Below are 21,206 nucleotides of genomic sequence, written 5' to 3' on the forward strand. Positions count from 1 at the left end.
GATGCCAAAATGTGGCTGACTACAGGCACCAGATAGGAGTGCTGCTGGAGGGCTTTGTTTAGCGTGCATTTATAGTCGGCACAAATGCAGATTTCCCTGTTGGCCTTAAGTGGCGTGACTATGGGAGTTTCCCATGAACTGATATCCACCGGCTCTAAAATCCTTGTTGCAATAGCCTGTCTAGCTCTGCATTAATTCTCTGCTTCAGGGCAAAAGGCACCCGATGAGGCTTTATCCTTATTGGGGCTATTGTAGGATCAAGCCATAGGGCAATTGGGGGGCCTTTGTATTCCCCTAACTCTGAGCTGAAAACATCAGCAAACTCTTTACAAACTGCCAAGAGGCTCGACATTTGCAAGCTATTTAACCCAGTCACTTGAATTCCCAAGGCATCAAACCAATCGAGTCCGATGAGGCTAGTTCGGTTGCCCTCAACTACCAAAACAACCGGAGCACCACTCGAACACCATTGGCATTGACAAATTTGCCATCAGTCAATTGCAAAAGGCGGCTGTACTGGGAACAGCTTCCATCCTGCGACAATATCTATAATACCATCAAACATCCAGCTCTGCCTATCCCAAGACCTTGGTAAGAACTCAATAGGTAGACAAAAATGGCAAACCCAGTTTGAACATCTGTCTGACTTCGATGAATAATAATAATAATAATAATTATTATTATTATTATTATTATTATTATTATTATTATTATTCATCGAAGTCAGACAGATGTTCAAACTGGGTTTGCCATTTTTGTTTAATAATAATAATAATAATAATAATAATAATAATAATAATAATTATTATTATTATTATTATTAGTAGTAGTAGTAGTAGTAGTAGTATGCAGCTAATGAAAGTTAAAACTCAAATTGCCACTCTATTAGGAATGTCATAAACAAATATAAATAAACATATGACTTTCAAAATTATGTAATTATTATGTCTAGACACCTCTCTAATGAAATAGTTTACTGTTTCATATTATTTTTTCAGAAGAAAAGTGTTCTTTTGAAAAAAAAATTACATCTACTCAGTACATCCTGATTATCAATATGTTCAAAAGGTTTCACTACTATACAAATAGTCCTCAACTTATATTCATTTAGTAACCATTCAAAGTTACAACAGCACTGAAAAAAGTGACTTATGACCATTTTCCACAATTACAACTACCTGTATTTGGTTATTTCTCTCCTTTTACAAGCAGAGGCTTAAATTTTATAATTCTGACCTCCCTCACCTTTACGGATGAAAAATCAATGACACTATTGAATATTTATTGTAATTATTATTAGTAGTAGTATTAATATAGGTGTACAGTACTTTGGTGGGGATACTGCTTTTTCATTTCATTTGATTCTGTAATGTTGTCATTGACATAGTCTGCAGTCTCAAACATCCTCTTTGAGCTCGGCATTGCAGAGACATACCTGCTCTGGATCAGAAGGGAACAGATAATTAAAGAAAGCAGAGATGCTCACCTGGCACCTGGCAGCAGCAGCAGCTTACAAGATCCTGCTCTTTTCCTTGATTTCTGCACCACATATTGGAAGTACAGAGTGGGGGTGGGAGGTAAAACATCCATGTCCATTTAAGTGCCAAATCAGCTCTTTTTCTTAAAATCTGCAACCCTGCAGCTGTGTATTGGCTCAATGCTTTTACAGATATATTGTTTGCTTAAATTTCCCCACAAAGGAGTGAAGAGATGTCAGATGGATTCATTTAAATGATCTTGGATCTTCAAGATCTATCAAGTATATTTATCTTCCCAGCCTTTCATACTTCCTTCTTGATGAAATTATACAATTTACATTTTGCAGCTAACCTCAAAGAGGGAGGCAGCTGAATGCATCCGGTAGAAAATGGAAAAGGGCATTGCAAGATTCACCATAATGATCCAAGGTTCAAATCCAAAAACCATTTCTTCCAGGCCATTGTCATATTCAGGGCGGCAACCAAAAGCTTGTGGAATCCAAAGCTATAAAAAAAGAACATTTTTTTTAAAAAAATCTAGATGACACTGTTTCTGTGAGATTATGCTGGGAACAGTATTTTTCAGCTTGATTCATATAATTTAACTAAAAATTCAGTTGCAGAATTTCAAATTTTATTTTGTATTATTTGTTCACATTATCATGTAATCTTTGTCCTGGTTTCAAAACCCCTTTCTTAGGTTTAAAATTATAGATTGAAAAAAACAATAGAACTTAATATTAATTGGATAAAATAAATAATTTTAAAAATAGCTATGAGAAGTAAGGGGACTAGTTTAAAACATATCTGCCAGCTGGCTAATATGGTTGAGTAGCCCCTAGTGCCTATAGATCAGGGGTGTCAAACTGCCGGCCTATGGGCCAGATGCATCATGCCAAAACCACGCCCACCCCATTGCCGGCAATGGAGAAAAAGTCGCAATACATCGTGACACGTCACGTGACATTGCGAGTTTGACACCCCTGCTGTAGATGATAATAAAGGAGATAAAATCTTCCTTTGGGGGGGGGGAGAAGCATATAATAATATGCTTTGCCCAGCAGATCTGTTTGCATTTTGTAATTTCTAGAACAGACCACCCTCTTCCTTCTCAATTCCTCTCCCTTTTGAGAATGATGCTTGGTTGCTAGTTTGTGACCAGAAATTGAGGGGTTTTTTATTACGCTAATTTGGCTATCTTTGTTGGTTGAAGAGCAAGCAAGTTCAATCTTTGCTTACTCTTTGGAAGAGAAAAGGCAAGATGTCCAACAGTTCATCTGGCCTCCGGTGGTTGTATTCATTCAGCTACTTGACAAGTTACATGAGTAGGAAGAATTTCATCTTCTGATTTCTGCAGACCAAGTTAATGTTAAAGACAAAACACACTGAGGGAAATTGTCCCACTATAGAATAAATTGCATTATTTTAAATACTTACTGAGAGATTACACAAGAACAAAAATACAGCAATATTCTTCAAGATACTTCTTTTGCTGTTGACAGAGAAGTTTCTCAGAGTGAGTGAGAAATCTGGAGAGGATGGAGGGACTGGAATCTTGCTCTGATCGATGTTTTCATGGAAAGCACAACTGGAACTGTTCTCAGATGGATAACTATTTCCATAATATATGGATGACAACTCTCCATTTGTTCCATTATAGATTTCTTTGTAGGAAGCTGTAGGGGAAAGATTGCTTCCACTGGACACTGTTAATATTCGCAGAGTTTTAATGTCATCATTACTCTTGTCATGCTCACGATGTATAGATTCAATTATGAAGAGGTTCTGAATGTATTTCTCAATTATAACAAGCACAGAGTAGGGCAAATTGAACCATGTATATGCAGGATGGGACTGAGCAGAGATAATTGCAAGAATAGAACCCCAAGAAAGAAGCCAGGAGCCTGAGGCGGTCCCCACCAAGAGGTCTGCATCAAGTTTTCTAGCTGGATTTTTAGAAACATCCAGTGATTTGTCTTCAAGTCTATAGATTAGAATCGCCACAATACCAGCTGCACACATGAGTGCCAGTACTGTGATGGCATACAAGTAAAACATAGTAAGTGCTAGTTCACTCTTTAATTTTGAACGCCCAATCTGAATAAGATAAACAACTACAACTGCTATTGTTGTAATAAATACTACTAGACCTAAGATGTTGCCTATTGCTTTGCCCTGAAACTTGAATGGCATCTTATGTGGCTGTAGATATTCAACTTTACGCCCAATGTTTTTCCAGACCACGTACAGCATTGTGGATGCTAAAATGTGGTACTCAATATTGAAGGGGTATAAATAATATATTCCTTGGGAAAATATGGAACAGAGGGTAGTGGAGGTACAGTTGCAAAGTGGTGTATGATCATCCAGTTCTATGCAGAAAGAAAAGAAAAAAAGAATGAAATCATTTCTTATTCCTAAAATGCCTAAAATCCCTAGTTACTAAGGAAATGCAGGATACAAATACTATTATATTTTAGTATAATATACTAGGAACTTATACAGGCAGTCCTTGAATTACAACAGTTCATTTAGTGAGTGTTTGAAGTTACAACAACATGGAAAAAAGTGACTTTTGATCATTTTTCACACTTATGACCATTGCAGCATCCCCATGGTCACATGATCAAAATTCAGATGCATGATAACTGATGCATGGTCACATGATCAAAATTCAGATGCATGATAACTAACCATGATAACATAGTTATAATGGTTGCAGTGTCACGTGATCACCTTTTTGTGACCTTCTGACAATCAAAGTCAAAGAGAAAGTCAGATTCACTTAACAACCATGTTACTAACTTAACAACTGCAGTGATTCACATAACAACTCTGGCAAGAAAGGTTGTAAAATAGAGTACAACTCACTTAACAACTTAACAACCAATTTAGCAACAGAAATTTTATGCAAAACTGTGGTCATAAGTCAAGAACCACCTGTAATAATAAGTATTACATAGTCAGGGACAAATAATATTCATATCTTAAATAAGAAATCACAACTCTTAATATGATATTTTTCCTAAATTTATATGCTCAGCTGTGACAAAAAGTTAACACAATAACAGAGTTGGAAGGACCTTGGAGGTCTTCTAGTCCAGGGCTTTTCAACCTTTTCACCAATTGTACCACTTTTAGGATATGGCAATATTCGAGTACCGCCTAGCAAGGTGTCAAAAACGTGATGACCAAAAAAAAACAAAAAACCTGTTGAAAGTTGCAATTGCACTGAAATGATTTATGACCATTTTTCACACTTATGACCATTGCAGCATGCCCAGGGTCATGTGATTTATATTTGGATTTTTGGCAACTGATTCATATTTATGACGGTCACAGTGTTCCAGGCTCATGTGATCCCCTTTTGCAACCTTTTGACAAGCAAAGTCAATGGCAGGGTTGCTGGTGGCCAAGTGTTAAGGCGGGACTTCCCTCCCTCCCTCTTTCTCATTCCCATCTCCTTCTGAAGGAAGACTTTGAAACCAACCAGCCCCCCATATTTTCTCTCTTCCATATATTCATCAAACAAGGAAAAGCCTCCAAAGACAGAAAAGACAAGCTGCTGAGTGAACTTGCTTAAAAAGGCACATTCCCCTTTAAGAATTAGCTACTGGCTAGAAAAGAAACTTAAGCAGCTGGCACTTAAGGAAGAAAAAAATGTAGTAAGTACTGGCTGCCGCTAAGGCAGCCTTGCCAAATGGCTCTATTCTTAAGTAAAGGAATGCTACAGGCAAAATCCATTCAGGAGAAAAATACTTCAAAATCCCTTGCAGCAAAACTTACAGCTAACAATAGCAGAGCAATAGAAACTAACAGGAGCCATCAGCCAAATAGAAATTGCCAAACACTCCTTAAGAACAGAAAGCCCACATTGCACAAATCCCAGGACTTCAAAGTCACAAAAGCACATAAGAATCCTTCCACTCTCCATCTCCCTGCCTCACCTCCAGCCATTGCTGCCTTTTTTCACTCCTCTTGGAGGGTGATCCCTCCCCCACTGCATTTCTTGCCTGTTTGCTGCTGCCAGCACAAGTGGCTGCCACAGCAGTTGTAGATAAGCTCATGGCCAGCCTGCTTGATCTCCTCTCCTCTCCCCCCACCCTCCTCCTTTTTCTTTCCCTTCAGTGCAGCTAGAGCTGACTCTGCCTCCTCCCAAGGCTGCTGCCTTTTTTTCTCTCCCTCTCCCACCCAAACTGCCTCCTTTATAGCCTCTCCTGTCTCCGTCCCCCTCCTCCTCCTCCTCTCTCATGGGGGAGGGTGAGCAAGAAGTGAGCCTGGGGCCTTTGCCTTGCCCCAGCAACTCTGCTACTGCAGAGGACTCTCTCACAATAAGTCCTTGCCTGCGCTGGCTCTTTCCCTCCCCCACTACACTTGGCTAGGCAGGGCTGCGTACCACCTGCCACTTGTTAATGTACCAGTGGTACAGTCTCTTCTTTAAAAACCCCAACGATGGAGCACCCACAACCTTTGAGGGGATCCTGTTCCACTGGTTAATTGTTCTCACTGTCAGGAAATTTCTCCTTAGTTCTAGTTTTTTCTCTTTGATTAATTTCCATCCATTGCTTCTTGTGTTGCCTTTTAGTGCTTTGGAAAATAGGTTGATCCCCTCTTCTTTCTGGCAGCCCCTCAAATATTGGAACACTGCTATGTTACCCCTAGTCCTTCTATTCACTAGACTACTAGACATACCAAATTCCTGCAACCGTTCTTCATGTATTTTAGCCTCTAGCCATTTAAATCATCTTCATTTGAGATTCAATTTTCTCTGCACTTTTCCAGAGTCTCTTTTTTTATATCGTGGTGACCCAAACTGGATGCAGTTGTTGGGAGGAATCCCCCGTTCGGCTCTTCCAGCCGGGTTTCTCCTGTCAGCGTAGCGCCAAAGAAAAATAGATCGTGAAGCCAGCTACCAGAAAGAGAGGTTTATTCACGAGGATCAAGTTGAGTGACAATTCAGCAAGAATCCCCGGCTAGCTAGACAGAATGGTCTCAAAACAGGGGTTTTTATACCCTTTTGTGGTTTCCAAACTTGTCATTTCTGATTGGTGAGTTTGAATCTGCCTTTCCTGATTTGTTGGTTATTGACTTTTGTTGGGCAGATTTCCTTCTTANTGTTAATGGCTTTATTGTTGTGTGTTTGTTAATCTTAATTGCTGCTAGCCAGTTCTCCTTTCAGTGTATGTTAAGTGTTTGCTATCTATTCAGTGTGTGTTAAGTGTTTGCCATCTAGCCTGGGGCAGCTGCTGGGTCAGGTGAGTTTGTCTGATTATTTCCTCACTGGGGTGAGGAGGGGGTGTCCAGCTCTTATCACAGTATTCTAAGTGTGGTCTTACCAAGACATTATAAAGTGGTACTAACACTTCATGTAATCTTGATTCTATCCCTCGGTTAATGCTGCCAAGGATTGCATTTGCTTCTTTGGCTGCCGCTGCACATTGCTGGCTCATATTTAAGTGATTGTCCATTAGAACTTCAAATCCCTGCTCACAGTCACTGCTCTTGAGCCAGGTTCCACATATTCTATACCTGTACATTTGTTTTTTCTTGCCTAAGTGTAAAACCTTACTTTTCTCTATATTGAATTTCATTTTATTACATAGGGCCCAATGTATAAGTCTGTTGAGATCCATCTCAATCTTGACCTCTCTTTTGGGGTGTTAACTATTCCTGTCAGTTTAGCATCATCTGCAAATTTGATGAGTTCCCTTTGTATTTTTCATCTAAATATTTTATGAAAATGTTTAAGAATATTGGGCTTAAAATGGAATTACTTACTTCCCTCCATGTAAATGTAGTTCCATTAAGAACTACATATTGAGTGCAGTTTGTCAGCCAGTTACAAATGCATCTGGTGGTGATGCTGTCTAACCCACATTTTTCTATCTTATCATGTAGTAGGTTGTGGTCTATTTTGTCAAAGGCCTTATGAAGTCCAAATAAATTATATTCCCAGAATTTCGCTGGTCCACTAGTTTTGTCACTTTGTCAAAGAATGAAATAAGATTTGTTTGGCATGATCTGATTTTGACAAAGCCATGGTGGCTTCTACTTATAACTTATAACTTATCAGAACTATTGCTTGATTATCTTTTCCAGGATCTTCTCAGGTATTGATTGGTCTGTAGTTTCCTGGATCCATTTTTTCCCCTTTTTGAACATGGGAATCCCATCTCTCTGGGTGGGAGACATCAAAGTCAGTCAAGCGGCCAATTTTCGATATAGTAAACTTTTACGGCCTTCGCTAATTGCCTCCTCTGCAAGCTAGTAGTTGGGGGAAGGGTCCCTTTGCCGAGCTCACCTCCAGTGATGCTGTACTGACAGGCTGAGTCGCGAATGCAGGACGCCGTCTTCCCAGTCTTTAGGACTTCCTTGGTGAGTCCTATTTGTTTTTCTTGCTTGCAGGGATCCCACCTTTGTCGCCAGTGTTGTGTTTTCCGTTCGTTGACAATTGACGAAGGCACATGGTGAAACAACAAGCTCTTTATTACTCTTCTCCTATAACCAAGCAAACAGCAAAAAGCACGCAGGCCTTTTATAGGGCCTGAGACCCAGACAGTGTGACCCAATAGGAACTGACCATTTTCGCGACCATGCGCACAAGGCTGGCACCACCCTGTCTGGTCTCAGGCAGCTTTTGGTTTGCCTGGGACCGTTTGCAACAATTCTGAGCCTGCTTTCTGCTCTAGCAGGCTCAGGACACAACAGATAGGAAGATCAGAAAAATAATGACAATGAATCATGCCCTTCATCCTCGTAGTGACATTGACAGACTCTATCTACCAAGGCAAATCGGTGGGTGTGGAATGTTGTAAATATATCAGATGGTTGAGGAAGAAGAAATAGTTTTGGAAGAATATCTGAAAGACAATGAAGAAGATGCACTGGAGTTAGTACACCAGGAAGGCTTACTGTCTACTGGAGAGACCAAACTGGCCTACAAGAAAGACCAAATGAAAAACAGAATGGAGGCATAGGAAGACAAAGCACTACATGGCCAGTACATTAAAAAAAATAGCATGGAAAGCAGATAACAACAAGACCTGGCAATGGCTAAGAGCAGGAAAGTTGAAGAAAGGGACCGAGAGAGTAATTCTGGCTGCACAAGACCAAATCTTAAGGACAAATGCATACAAAGACAATTGAGAAGACAGCAACAGACAGTAAATGCCACCTGTAAAGAAACTGAAGAAACAGTGTACCACCTGGTAAGCTGCTGCAAGAAGTTTGCACAGACTGACTACAAGCAGCAGCATGACAAAGTAGCAATAATGGCTAATTGGAAGATCTACAAGATATATCATTTGCCTGAAAGCAAGAACTGGTGGGACCATAAAATAGAGAAAATCATAGAAAATGAAGAAACTAAAGAAACTAAACTAAAGAAACCAACCAACCATTATAATATTGTATTGTAAAGTTCTTAATACAACAAATATTCCAATTGGCTATGTGCTAAAAAAAGATGAAGCGTAAGGTACAATAATTGAAAATGTTTGCATCCCCTACAAATGTGGAACCAAAATGAAAGAAGTATATAATGGAATCTGTTCTGTTCTGTGCATTGGTAAGGCATTGAGACGAGGCAGACAGATGCTTCTTTATTGAATCTCCAACAGAACCAAAACAAAATGGCGCGGATTCCTTTATATACCCCTTTGCAGGGACAGTGTCAGCCAATCAATGCAATGGATTCTCCCACCTTGCGCGTGCGCAATAGGCTGGAGACAGTCTGTCTGGTCCCGGGTAACCATGTGGTCTACCCGGGGCTCTCTGCAGCTTCCTGCACCTGCTGAGTCACTCAGCAGGCCCAGGACATAACACCCCTCCCCTCTTAGTTCAAAACAAGTGAACACTTACTATTTTGCACTACTATAAATCTAACACTTGTTCTTTTGAGCGTGTTCTGATTTCTAAGTACCCTTAAGCTTGCCCACCTACTGAAACGAATCTTACATAGTCCTGTAAATGCTTGGGTGGACCTCTGGCCCGCTCTGATCTTCTTGGAGCGGTTGTAATTGCCTGGCCTGCAATCTCACCTGCCAGGCTCGGCAGACTAGGACTTTGATGCCCCCTAGATTCAGGCAACCCTCCATCATGCTGATTGGCCGGATCCTGTAAACCCAGACCAGAGTTCCTTGGTGGGGTGGAATTCCCCAAGTCCACAATGGACCCCTCTTGGGAACACTGTCCTGTGAGCCCAAGATCAGCAGACGGAGTGGCCTGAACAGCCAGTTGTGTGTAGTATTGCATGGACCCAGTGCCAGAATCAGGAGCCGCCTCGTTGGCAAAACCCCCTTCTGGTGCATGTGCAATTCCGCTTTCGCAGAGAGACTGAGATCCACGATCATGATTGTGGTCCTCCTCCCACCCCCGAGAGCAGAGTCAGGAGCGGAAGGGTGACTGGGAAGCCTCCAGTGCAGTTGGTCAATGTGCCGACGTAACACACAACCATCTTCCAAGGCCACTTCGTAAGACAGCGGCCCAGTGACTTTGCAGACCACTTCTGTCACCCAGAGATGTCCAGGTCCATAGTTACTTGTCCAAACCAGATCGCCCACCTATAGTCTCCTAGGTGCCCGCAGCTGTGACACCTGTGAAGCCACCCGGTCTGGGTGCAACCTGTCCAGTTTAGTAATGAGACGACGACCCCAGCGGAGTTCGGCTAGGCTCTTTCCAGTAGCTGTACAAGGTGTGGTGCGGTGGCAAAGAAGAAAGTCAGCTAACCTGTGATGCCAGCTCCCATGCATGAGCCTCTTCAAGGCATCCTTGGTTGTGCACACCATGTGCTCAGCTTGGCTGTTGGAAGCTGGATGAAAGGGTGCCGAAGTAGCATGGCAGATCATGTTGGCCTGTAGAAAAGCCTGAAACTCAGAAGAAGTAAATTGAGGTCCGTTGTCGAAGACAAGGACATCTGGAAGCCCATGGGAGGTGAAGATCCCTCTCAACACCTGGATGGTCCTGGCAGCAGTTGTGGTGGAGACTGGAGCAACCTCCAGCCGCTTGGAATGGCTGTCCACAACAATGAGGAAGAATTGACCCTGAAAGGGGCCAGCGTAGTCGATATGAACCCTCGACCAAGGGGCATGTGTCTCCTCCCACCTATGTATAGGAGCCTGAGGCATTTCAGGCCTAGAAGCAGTCTAGGCAAACATGGCACCCATGGACCTGGGTCTCAATCTCCTTATCAAGCCCAGGCCACCAAAGATGGCTATGCGCAAGCGCCTTCATCTTGACTATTCCCGGATGTCCGTCATGCAGAGACTGTAAGACTCTAGTCCTCAACGAGGTTGGGATCACTACCCTGCTTCCCCATAGGACACAACCCTTAAAGGTGGATAGCTCATGCTTCCTCTTCCAGAAACTCTGGAACTCTGTGCCAGGACATGTGTCAGGCCATCCTGACAGTACCCATGTCAACACATGTGTTAACGTGTGATCATTGGCTGTTTCTGCAGCCACATCCCTTGCATTGAGGGGGGACTCAGGCAAATTCTGAATAGATAGTAGCTGGAGCAGGATCTGGTTCAATAAGCTTTAAAGGTAACCTGCTAAGGCCATCTGCATGGCCCATTTCTTTGCCTGGTTTGTGAACCAGTATGTAGTCATATGCAGAAAGGAAAATTGACCATCTCAACATTCTAGGAGAAATTATGTGTGTGGTTTGTTTGTTGGTTGTAAACAACCCCAGCAGTGGCTTATGGTCTGTAAAGACCGTGAAATTGTTCTGTCCCATCCAACCCACACACCCAAACAGCCAGCCGAGGGTTAAAGACTTCTCCAGACACCACTTCACCGATAAGAAACTTGGCAGCAGCTCCGTAGCTGCCTGCCAAGAGCTTTTACTCCAAGCACACAGAAACAAAAAACAATACACACAGTTTAAAGCCACAGCAAACTGCTTTGCCAGAGATTCAGCTTTTGTCCGTCACAGAGGTCCAAATGGCCACCACCTCCCTTTTATAGCCTGCGGGGTGTGGTCCAGTGACTCAGCTTAATCTCTGGCACGTCTCCTTTTCTGCTGCGCACGCTTGTCGCTCCTACGCTGGCGTGGATCCAGCCACAACTTCTCTTCCTCACTATCCAAAACACCTGGCTCCTGGCCAATCTCAGAACCACCTGGCTCCTGGTCAATCTCTTCTCCGTCGGGAGACACCTGAGGCCTTGCCAAAGAGGAGGGTCCTGGAGAGGGAGGCCTGGCCATCTCCTCTCCTTCATGTTCGGAGCCTTCTTCCTCCGATAAGAGGGGCTCACAAGATGGAGCCACAACACTATCCCCCACCGCAGGGCCCTTCCCCCGGGTCTGCCGGTCGGGATGTGGTCGGGACAGGAACCGATCATGAAAGGCCTGTACCAGGTCAGGGGCCTGAACGGAAGACGCGTCCACCCAGCTGAAATCCTTGGGGCCGTATCCCTTCCAGGTGATGAGGTATTGGAAGCGCCCCTTCAGCCAACAGGAGTCCCGAATACTGTCCACCTCGTACGTCGAGGTGTCCTCCTCATCAGCTGCGGCTGGGGGGGCAGGCGTCATCAGGCGTCGCAGATGGCTCGCTGGGGCCTCAGAGACCAGGAGGGACCGATGGAAAACAGGGTGGATCCGCATGGAGCATGGTAGGGTCAACCGGTAGGCCACTGGGCTGATGACTGCCTTGACGGGGAAGGGACCGATAAAACGATGGTCCAGTTTCTTCACCGGCCGGTCCGTGGGGAGGTGTTTTGTGGACAGCCACACCCGATCTCCGACGTCCAGCGGTGGCGTTGCCCGTCGAGAGCGGTCGGCGACCCGTTTATAGTCCTCTTTTGCCCGGATCAGCTGCCACCTCACCAGTTGCTGCACCGGCTGCAGCTCCGAGAGGAAGTCCTGGGTCTCGGGAACAGGGGAATCCGAGATGGACAAAGGGATGGTAGCCGACGTTGGCATGGAACGGAGTCATCTGGGTGGAGGTGTGTTGGGAGTTGTTGAAGGCGAACTCCGCCAGGGGAAGGTACTCGGCCCAGTTGTCCTGCCGCTGGTTGACAAAACAGTGGAAGTACTGCTCCAGGATGCCGATGACCTTCTCCATGCCCCCGTCAGTCTCCGGATGGTGCGACGATGACAGACACACCTGCACCTCCAGCGCGGCCATGAGGCTTTTCCAGAAGCGGGCCGTGAACTGGGCTCCGCGGTCCGACACCACCCTATCTGGCAGGCCATGGAGGTGAAAGATATGCTGCAGGAACAGACGGGCCATGGTGCGGGCCGATGGCAGTCCGTGGCACGGGATGAAATGGGCCATCTTGGTGAGCATGTCCACCACCACAAGGACAGTCGTGAACATGGCGGACAGTGGTAGATCTGTTAAGAAGTCCATGGAGATGGCACCCCACGGTCTCTCCGGTGTCGGCAGCGGCTGGAGGAGTCCCGGCGGTGGGCCGGACGCGGATTTGGCTGTCGGCACATCGCACAGGACATCACGTACGCATGCACGTCATGCCATACCCGAGGCCACCAAAAAGTCCGCGTCACCAAGTGCAAGGTCTTAAAGAGGCCGAAATGCCCCGCCGCGGGGTTGTCATGGCACTGGTTCATGACGAGGGCTCGGAGCAGACTTGTGGGCACGTACAGCCGGCCCCGGTGTTTCATCAAGCCTTCCTCCAAGGTCCAGGGGGACGCTGGGCTGACTTCCGCTTTCCGTTGCTGTGACCAGTCATCACAGCGCTGCGCTTCCAGCACCCGAGCCCGCAAGTCTGCCGGTTCCTGGATCGTGGCCAAGGATTCTGCTGGCAGCACCGTCCGTGGGGGAAGAGAGTCCTTGGGGCAGAAGTATTCCAGCTTGCGGGATAGCGCGTCCGCCCTCTGGTTGAGGTTACTCGGAATGTACACGACGTGGAAGTTGAACCGGGCAAAAAACAACGACCAACGGATCTGACGCTGGTTCAACTTCCTGGCCGTGGTGAGGTGCTCGAGGTTCCAATGGTCCGTCCGCACCTCCACCTGGTGTCGGGCCCCCTCAAGGTGATGCCGCCAAGCCTCGAACGCAGCCTTGATAGCCAGTAACTCCTTTTCCCAGATGGTGTAGTTGCGCTCGGAAGGATTGAGTTTCTGGGAGTAATAAGCGCAGGGAAAAAGAGTGCCGCCATCCACCGGGGCCTGTAGCAGTACCGCTCCAATCGCCACATTGGACGCATCCGTCTCGACCACGAACGGACGGTGTGGATTGGGATGCCTCAGGACCGGCTCCATGATGAAGGCCTGCTTGAGGATCTCGAAGGCCTGCTGCTGCGGGGACCCCCACTGGAACGGGACCTTCTTCTGAAGGAGTTGGGTCAGCGGCAAGGTCAGGGTGGCGAAGGCCGGGATGAATGTTCGATAATAGTTGGCGAACCCCAGCAGACGCTGGACGTCTTTCACCCGACGTGGGGGTTCCCAACTGTGCAAGGCCTCCACCTTGCACGGGTCCATCGCGATGCCCTCGGAGGTGATGATGTGCCCGAGGAACTCTATGGAAGTCTGGAAGAAGTAACATTTCTCCAACTTCGCATAGAGTTGGTTCTCCCGCAGGCGTTGCAGGACCTGGCGGACATGCTGGAGGTGGCTCTCCTGGGTCTGGGAATAGATCAAAATATCGTCCAGGTAGATCACCACAAACTGGTCCAACATGTCCCGAAACACGTCATTCATCAGGTGCTGGAAGACCGTGGGGTCATTGGTCAACCCGAACGGCATGACGGTGTACTCAAAGTGGCCGTATCGGGTGCCAAACGCCATCTTCCACTCGTCCCCCTCTCTCATGCGCACCAGATTGTAGGCCCCTCGGAGATCGAGCTTGGTGAAGAGCGAGGCCTCCCGCAACCTCTCCATCAGTTCCGGAATGAGCGGTAGGGGGTAGCGATTCTGCACTGTGATGGCGTTCAAGCGCCGGTAATCACAGCACAGGTGTAAGTCCCCCGTCTTCTTCTTCACAAAGAGGACCGGGGCCGAGAGCTGGGAGGACGAAGGCCGGATGAACCCTCGGGCCAGATTTTTGTCCAGAAAGTCCCGTAGGGTGGCCAATTCGGGCTCCGACATGGAATACAGGCGGCCCGCGGGCAGTGGCGCATTGGGCAGCAGGTCCACCGGGCAGTCGTAGGGTCGATGCGGGGGTAATCGGTCCGCCTCCTTTTCTCTGAACACATCGGCGAAAGACGTCAGCTCAGGAGGCAAGGAGACGGCCGGGGTGGAGACGTCCTGGCCGGCACAGGTGTGGCGGTGATGATCAACACACTGCAGGCTCAGGAACGAGATGGCGTTTTTCGACCATGCCACCTGAGGATCATGGGCCCGTAGCCAGGCCATCCCCAGGACCAATGGGAAATGAAGGTCCGCCGTGACGTAAAACTGGATCGCCTCCTCGTGGGTCCCAATGGTGAGGCGCAAGGGCTGAGTAGCAAATTTGATGGGCCCCGCCACGAGTTCCCGCCCATCGATAGTCTCGACCCTCAACGGAGGGTCCACCGGAACCAAGGGAACCTTAAAAAGGGCCACAAAGGCCTGGTCCATGAAGTTCGTTGTGGCCCCGGAGTCCACCAGCGTGTGTGCCCGAAGCCCCTCCGACCGATTGGTCAACAACACCCGGGTGTCCAGAATCAGGTGCCGAGGGGGCTCACAGTCCACAGTCGCCTAGTCCGGTGGGGCATGGTCACGTGCCTGACCCAGAGTGTCCCCTAGGCCAGGCCTGGCCCGTTTCCTGGTTGGTCACACCGAGATTCCGGAACAGGCTTGAGCGCCCCACTCCACTTCCTGGGACACGAGGCGGCAAAATGTCCAGCCTCGCCGCAATAGAGGCACAATCCCCCTTGGCATCTCCACATCCACTCCTGGGCCGTCAGTTGAGGTCTAGCTGCTCCGAGCTCCATGGGCTCCTCAGCCATTGCCACAAAGCATGGGGTGGTCCAGGGTACAGTCGGTGCGAAACGCGGGGGTGCCGACGCTGTCGGTGGGTCCGGAAGGGGCCGACGAGGCCGTCGCCATTGAAGGTGGGCATCGATGCGCAGGCATTGGATCACCAATGGTGATTGGATCACCAATCGAGGGTCAGAGGCACCTCCATCCGCACCAGTTCGTCCTGCAGCTCGTCCGAGAGGCCGTCCTGGAAAGCATCCTCGTACCTTACGCACAGGTGTTGCAAAAAGCCCGGATAGTCCGAGAGTAATGGGCTGTTTTGCAACAACAGGGGCGTGGCCCATCAGGTGGCAGAGCCAGAAAGGTAGCTAATCACAAATGCCACCCGAGCCTAATCATCCGGAAAATCCTCCGGCCTCATCGCCATAAAGAGTTGGCATTGTCCCATGAAGGCTGGGAACAGCTCCGTCTGCCCAGAAAATCTCTCTGGCACGTTCACTGGGCATCTCAAACGGGGAGGAGGAGGAAGGGGGGGAAGAGCTGCAGGAGCATTCCCCAAAGCAAGTTGAGCCTGTAACTGGGCCACTTGCTGCTGTAGGAGCTGATTGGCATCTATCAGCTGCTGTACCTGCTGCTGCAGCTGTTGGTCCATCATGGGTTAATGATGGAGTATGTTCGGGGTGACGGACAAGATGTTCTGTCCCCGTCCGACCCACACACCCAAACAGCCAGCCGAGGGTTAAAGACTTCTCCAGACACCACTTCACCGATAAGAAACTTGGCAGCAGCTCCGTAGCTGCCTGCCAAGACCTTTTACTCCAAGCACACAGAAACAAAAAACAATACACACAGTTTAAAGCCACAGCAAACTACTTCGCCAGAGATTCAGCTTTTGTCCATCACAGAGGTCCAAATGGCCACCACCTCCCTTTTATAGCCTGTGGGGTGTGGCCCAGTGACTCAGCTTAATCTCTGGCACGTCTTCTTTTCTGCTGTGCACGCTTGTCGCTCCTACGCTGGCATGGATCCAGCCACAACTTCTCTTCCTCACTATCCGAAACACCTGGCTCCTGGCCAATCTCAGAAACTCCTGGCTCCTGGCCAATCTCAGAACCACCTGGCTCCTGGTCAATCTCTTCTCCATTGGGAGACACCTGAGGCCTTGCCAAAGAGGAGGGTCCTGGAGAGGGAGGCCTGGCCATCTCCTCTCCTTCATGTTCGGAGCCTTCTTCCTCCGATAAGAGGGGCTCACAAGACGGAGCCACAACAGAAATGGCGACCATATAAAAAGTCATGGAACTTTTTTATGCCAGCCACTATGCCCAAGGCTTCTCTATCTATCTGTGCGTAATTACGCTCAGCAGATATAGGGTCCTAGAATAGTAGGCTACAGAGACTTGTGTCCCATCAGCCTTGAGGTGACTTAAGACAGCCCCGATCCCATAAGGGGATGCATCACAGGCTATACACACTGGCAGCTGCTCATTGAAATGCGCAAGAACGGCATTTGAAGACAGCAATGCCTTGACCTCTGCAAAACTCCTTTCATGGACTTGTGTCCACTTCCATGGAGCCTGTTTGTCCAAGAGCCGGTGTAACGGTTCTGCCACTGCAGCCTTGTTAGGAAGAAAGGAATGATAGAAATTTAGAAGCCCAAGGAAGGCTTGAAGCTCGCTCTTCAACTTGGGGCTTGGGGCCGACTGAATCACTTTAAGCTTAGATTCAGCAGGATGGATGCCTTCTGCATCTATGCAAAACCCCAGAAATTCAGTGGAAGTTACTCCAATTTTGTATTTATCTTTCTTCAGCTTCAGCCCCGCTTCGCAGAAATGCAGCAAAACGGACCAAAGCCTCTCAGCCAAGTTTTCAGGTGATTCCCCTGCGATGAGGACATCATCGAAGTAAGGGCAAACCCCTGGAATATTGCGGAGCGTTTGCTCCATCACACTTTGGAAAATGCCAGGGGCTACATTAACCCCAAACTGCAGTCTTCTTACTTTGAAAGCTCCCATTATGATTGTCTGGACCTCAGCCGTTGCTTCGTCCACTGGTAGCTGTTGATAGGTCTGAGCCAAATCAAGTTTGGTGAAAACTCGGCCTCCCTTGAATGAGGCCAAAATGTGGCTCACCACAGGCACCGGATAAGAGTGCTGCTGTAAAGCTTTATTTAACGTGCATTTGTAGTCAGCACAAATGCGGACTTCACCATTGGCTTTCAGTGGAGTAACTATGGGTGTTTCCCATGGACTACTATCCACAGGTTCCAAGATACCTTGCTGGAGCAACTTGTCCAGCTCTGCATTAATTCTTTGCTTAAGCGCAAAGGGCACCTGATGAGGCTTAATCCTAATCGGTGCGATGGATGGGTCTAACCGCAAGGAAATTGGAGGCCCCTTGTACAACCCTAGTTCTGGGCTAAACACATCAGCAAACTCCTTGCAAACTTCTGCAAGGCCGGCCGTTTGCAAGCTGTGCAGCCCAGTCACTTGAATCCCAAGTGCCTCGAACCAATCGAGTCCGATTAGGCTCGAGCGGTCACCCTCAACCACAACATCCAAAAACCCGTCAAAGTTCCTATGCTGCACTCTGAGCGTGGCCTCCCCCTTCACGCTGACTCAGGAATTCTGAAAATCGGTAAGAATAGATTCGATGGCCTGAGTTTAACTCACTGGCCGCTTCTATAGCAAATTTGTTTCAAGGTATTCTGGGATATGATTGACAGGGCGGAACCCGTGTCCAGCTCCATCATTAAGGGGACCCCCTGCAATTTGACATCAATTCGTAGCTTCTTCTTAAGTGGCTTGTGGGCCCCTGTTTTCAAAATGCTCCTACGGGACGCACAGTAACCCACCCTGTTCTGACTGGGGACCCTGATACCTTTCCGAGGCAATTCTTCCGAAGACCAGTCTTTCTGGCGACCCAAACAGATGGCGGCTATGTGGCCTTGCCTGTCACATGCCCGGCAAATGGCAGAGAGGAAACTGCAATCGGAGCGCTTGTGGTGTCCTCCACATCTGAAACACCAAGGGAATAGAATGGCCTTGTCCTTTCGCTCTTGAGGCCTTTTCTCTGCTGGCTACTGCAATCGGTCAACCTCTGTCTCTGAATCCTGTTCGGATACCTCTCGAGCGACCTCTTGATGGACTGCACTCGAAGTTAAAGGGTTCTTGGTGAGCCACAAGGCCTTCACAGCTCCGCTCGCTGCTTCATCAGCCAAAATCTCCCTGAGGGCATCCTGGAAAGAAACGTCTTCTCTCGCAAATATCTTTTGCTGTAGCTCACGACTTCTCAGCCCACAAATTAGACGATCACGAAGTCTTCCAGGTCCTTAAATTTGCATGGCCTCACTGCTTGTCACAACGCAGCAGCAATAAAGTCCGCAGATGACTCTCCAGGATGCTGGTCCCTCTGCTCGAATGTGTGACGCCATGCACTTACTGAAAGCTTCGGTTCGAAATGTTCACGTAGCATTTTCTTCAGCTCAGAATAAGCGATGGATTCAAGTGGTGCTGGGGCGACCAGATTTTTGGCAATTTCAAATGTTTGTTGCCCACAGACACACAGTGACGTTGCGGCCTTGAGACCATCCTCCCAAACTTGGTTTACACGAAAATAGTTCTCTACCCAGGCCACGTACAAACTCCAACGCTCAGGATGTGCTGTGTCGAATTCTGACAGATGGCCTAGCTTGGACATCATTGCTCCTCGGTGGCCTCGTCAACACCTCGTGCTGCTTTGCTTGAGAAGGGGTTCCTGGACGAATCTTGCGGAGCTCTCCTCCAGCGTTTTCGTACTGGCAGGCAGAGTCATGCTCTTCAGAATGCCGAACTTCCCAACGCTTCAGGCCTTCCATGGTGAGTCAGCCTATCTTCTTTCGTTGTTTTCTTTCAGCATGATCCCATCCTCATCGCCAATGTTCTGTTCTGTGCGTTGGTAAGGCATTGAGACGAGGCAGACGAACAACAGATGCTTCTTTATTGAATCTCCAACAGAACCAAAAAAAAAATGGCGCGGATTCCTTTATATACCCCTTTGCAGGGACAGTGTCAGCCAATCAATGCAATGGATTCTCCCACCTTGCGCGTGCTGGAGACAGCCTGTCTGGTCCCGGGCAACCACGTGGTCTGCCCGGGGCTCTCTGCAGCTTCCTGGACCTGCTGAGTCACTCAGCAGGCCCAGGACATAACAGAATCCATGGCTGTCAAAGCACTCCTTCATCAGCTTTACACATGGCAATGAAGCTGGCTCAATTATGGACCACTGCCCTAGCACGGCAGTTGGTTAGCAAGATCATCATAGACCTGGAAAATCCTTCACAATCAGCAAAATGAGGAAATATATAATATATATAAAGCTTCATAATGACAACTAAAAATCAAGGCAAGATTAGACTTCCTGTTCCGGCCAGCAGCAGCAGCAGCTGAGAGACTCAGGATGCCGAGCTCTTCAGCTGAGTTTCTTCTTGTTTGGGGACCCTAAATGGGCCAGAAGCCACCTCAAAGAGGTGGCAATGAAGGAAGGTACTTCCAGGGACCTAGGAGAGGCAGCGGTCTCTCCGATCGGTCCAGGAGAAGCCTCCCAGAAGCCAACAGAAGAAAGGCTAGCTAACTCCATTGTCTAGCCCTAGCTGCAAGCAAACGGAAGTCAAAGAAGCTCTACCTAAACTGATTGTAAACAGTGTGTTTGAAGCTGGGTAAGAACTAATTTTTCTCTATCCTACTTATTTTCCTGAAGAAAAAAAAGAACTCCCAAGAAGCAAAAATACCTCCGAGAGTAAAAAAAAAGGGGAGGGATTCTCCCCCTCTTTTTGACTATTGGAAGATGTGAATCTAACTCTTTAAGGAAAAAAAAAAGATTAGAAAACTGAAAAATGATCCAACACTGACACCTACTGGTGGATGAGGAGCTATAAAGCTTTTGTTTGTGGCTTTCAAAATCTTAGTAAACACAGCTGCTCAGAGAAAGTGATATTTACAGAAACAATGGATGTTTTACAAGAGGAAATATACGATATGCTGCAATCCATTCAAAGGACAATGATTTTAAACCACAAAGAAATACAAAACGACTTTGAAAGTATAAGTCAACTTATCTCCAATTAAAGTTCACTTCAATAAAATCCTCAGGAGAACACAGCAGAGATGATTGAATATAAATCAGAGGGAAAAGACTTAAAGATGGACTTTCACAAAATAGAAGAGTATGATTTAATTCAAGTGGAAGGAAAGACAACTTACACTTCACCACAAAACAGATTGGAAGACAAGAGAAGGGATTTTAATGAAAAGAAGAGGGCAAGTGCTCAGGACAGAGATATTGACTTACTTTCTACATCTACAGGAACACCTATGATCATATGGGAAAACCTTTGGATCCAGCAAAGTATATTGATCAAGAAAGATTCTGGGCAAAGAAAAGAGATTAAGAAAAAAGATGATGGGACATATCAGAGAGAATATTTAAAAAAGAAACATGTGTTTGAATATGGTTAAAGAAATAGAAAAAATTTGAAACACACCATTCTAAGAGGGTTGAAATGTTTTAGATACTTAAACGTGACTGAATTCAAGAAAAGTACATATATATACAGTGGGGCAAAAAAGTATATAGTCAGCCACCAATTGTGCAAGTTCTCCCACTTAAAAAGATGAGAGAGGCCTGTAATTGTCATCATAGGTAGACCTCAACTATGAGAGACAAAATGAGAAAACAAATCCAGACAATCACATTGTCTGATTTGGAAAGAATTTATTTGCAAATTATGGTGGAAAATAAGTATTTGGTCACCTACAAACAAGCAAGATTTCTGGCTCTCACAGACCTGTAACTTCTTCTTTAAGAGGCTCCTCTGTCCTCCACTCATTACC

At 47.0% G+C, this 21,206-nt stretch overlaps 1 protein-coding gene across 1 annotated transcript in view; it reads right to left on the reverse strand.

The window, feature by feature from the left end:
• Positions 1-1,812: 1,812 nt before the first annotated feature.
• The window catches only part of OTOP1 (otopetrin 1), a 162,542-nt gene continuing 143,148 nt past the window's right edge, over positions 1,813-21,206 (reverse strand). The window contains exons 5-6 of the mRNA XM_015817660.1: positions 2,916-3,850; positions 1,813-1,983 (exon numbers count right to left, since the gene is read on the reverse strand). Coding sequence (XP_015673146.1) covers positions 1,813-1,983; positions 2,916-3,850 — 1,106 coding nt within the window. The remainder of the gene's footprint in view (positions 1,984-2,915; positions 3,851-21,206) is intronic.

The sequence above is a fragment of the Protobothrops mucrosquamatus genome, unplaced genomic scaffold, assembly GCF_001527695.2.
Source record: "Protobothrops mucrosquamatus isolate PMUCROS unplaced genomic scaffold, P.Mucros_1.0 scaffold618, whole genome shotgun sequence".
Taxonomy (NCBI): Eukaryota; Metazoa; Chordata; class Lepidosauria; order Squamata; family Viperidae; genus Protobothrops; species Protobothrops mucrosquamatus.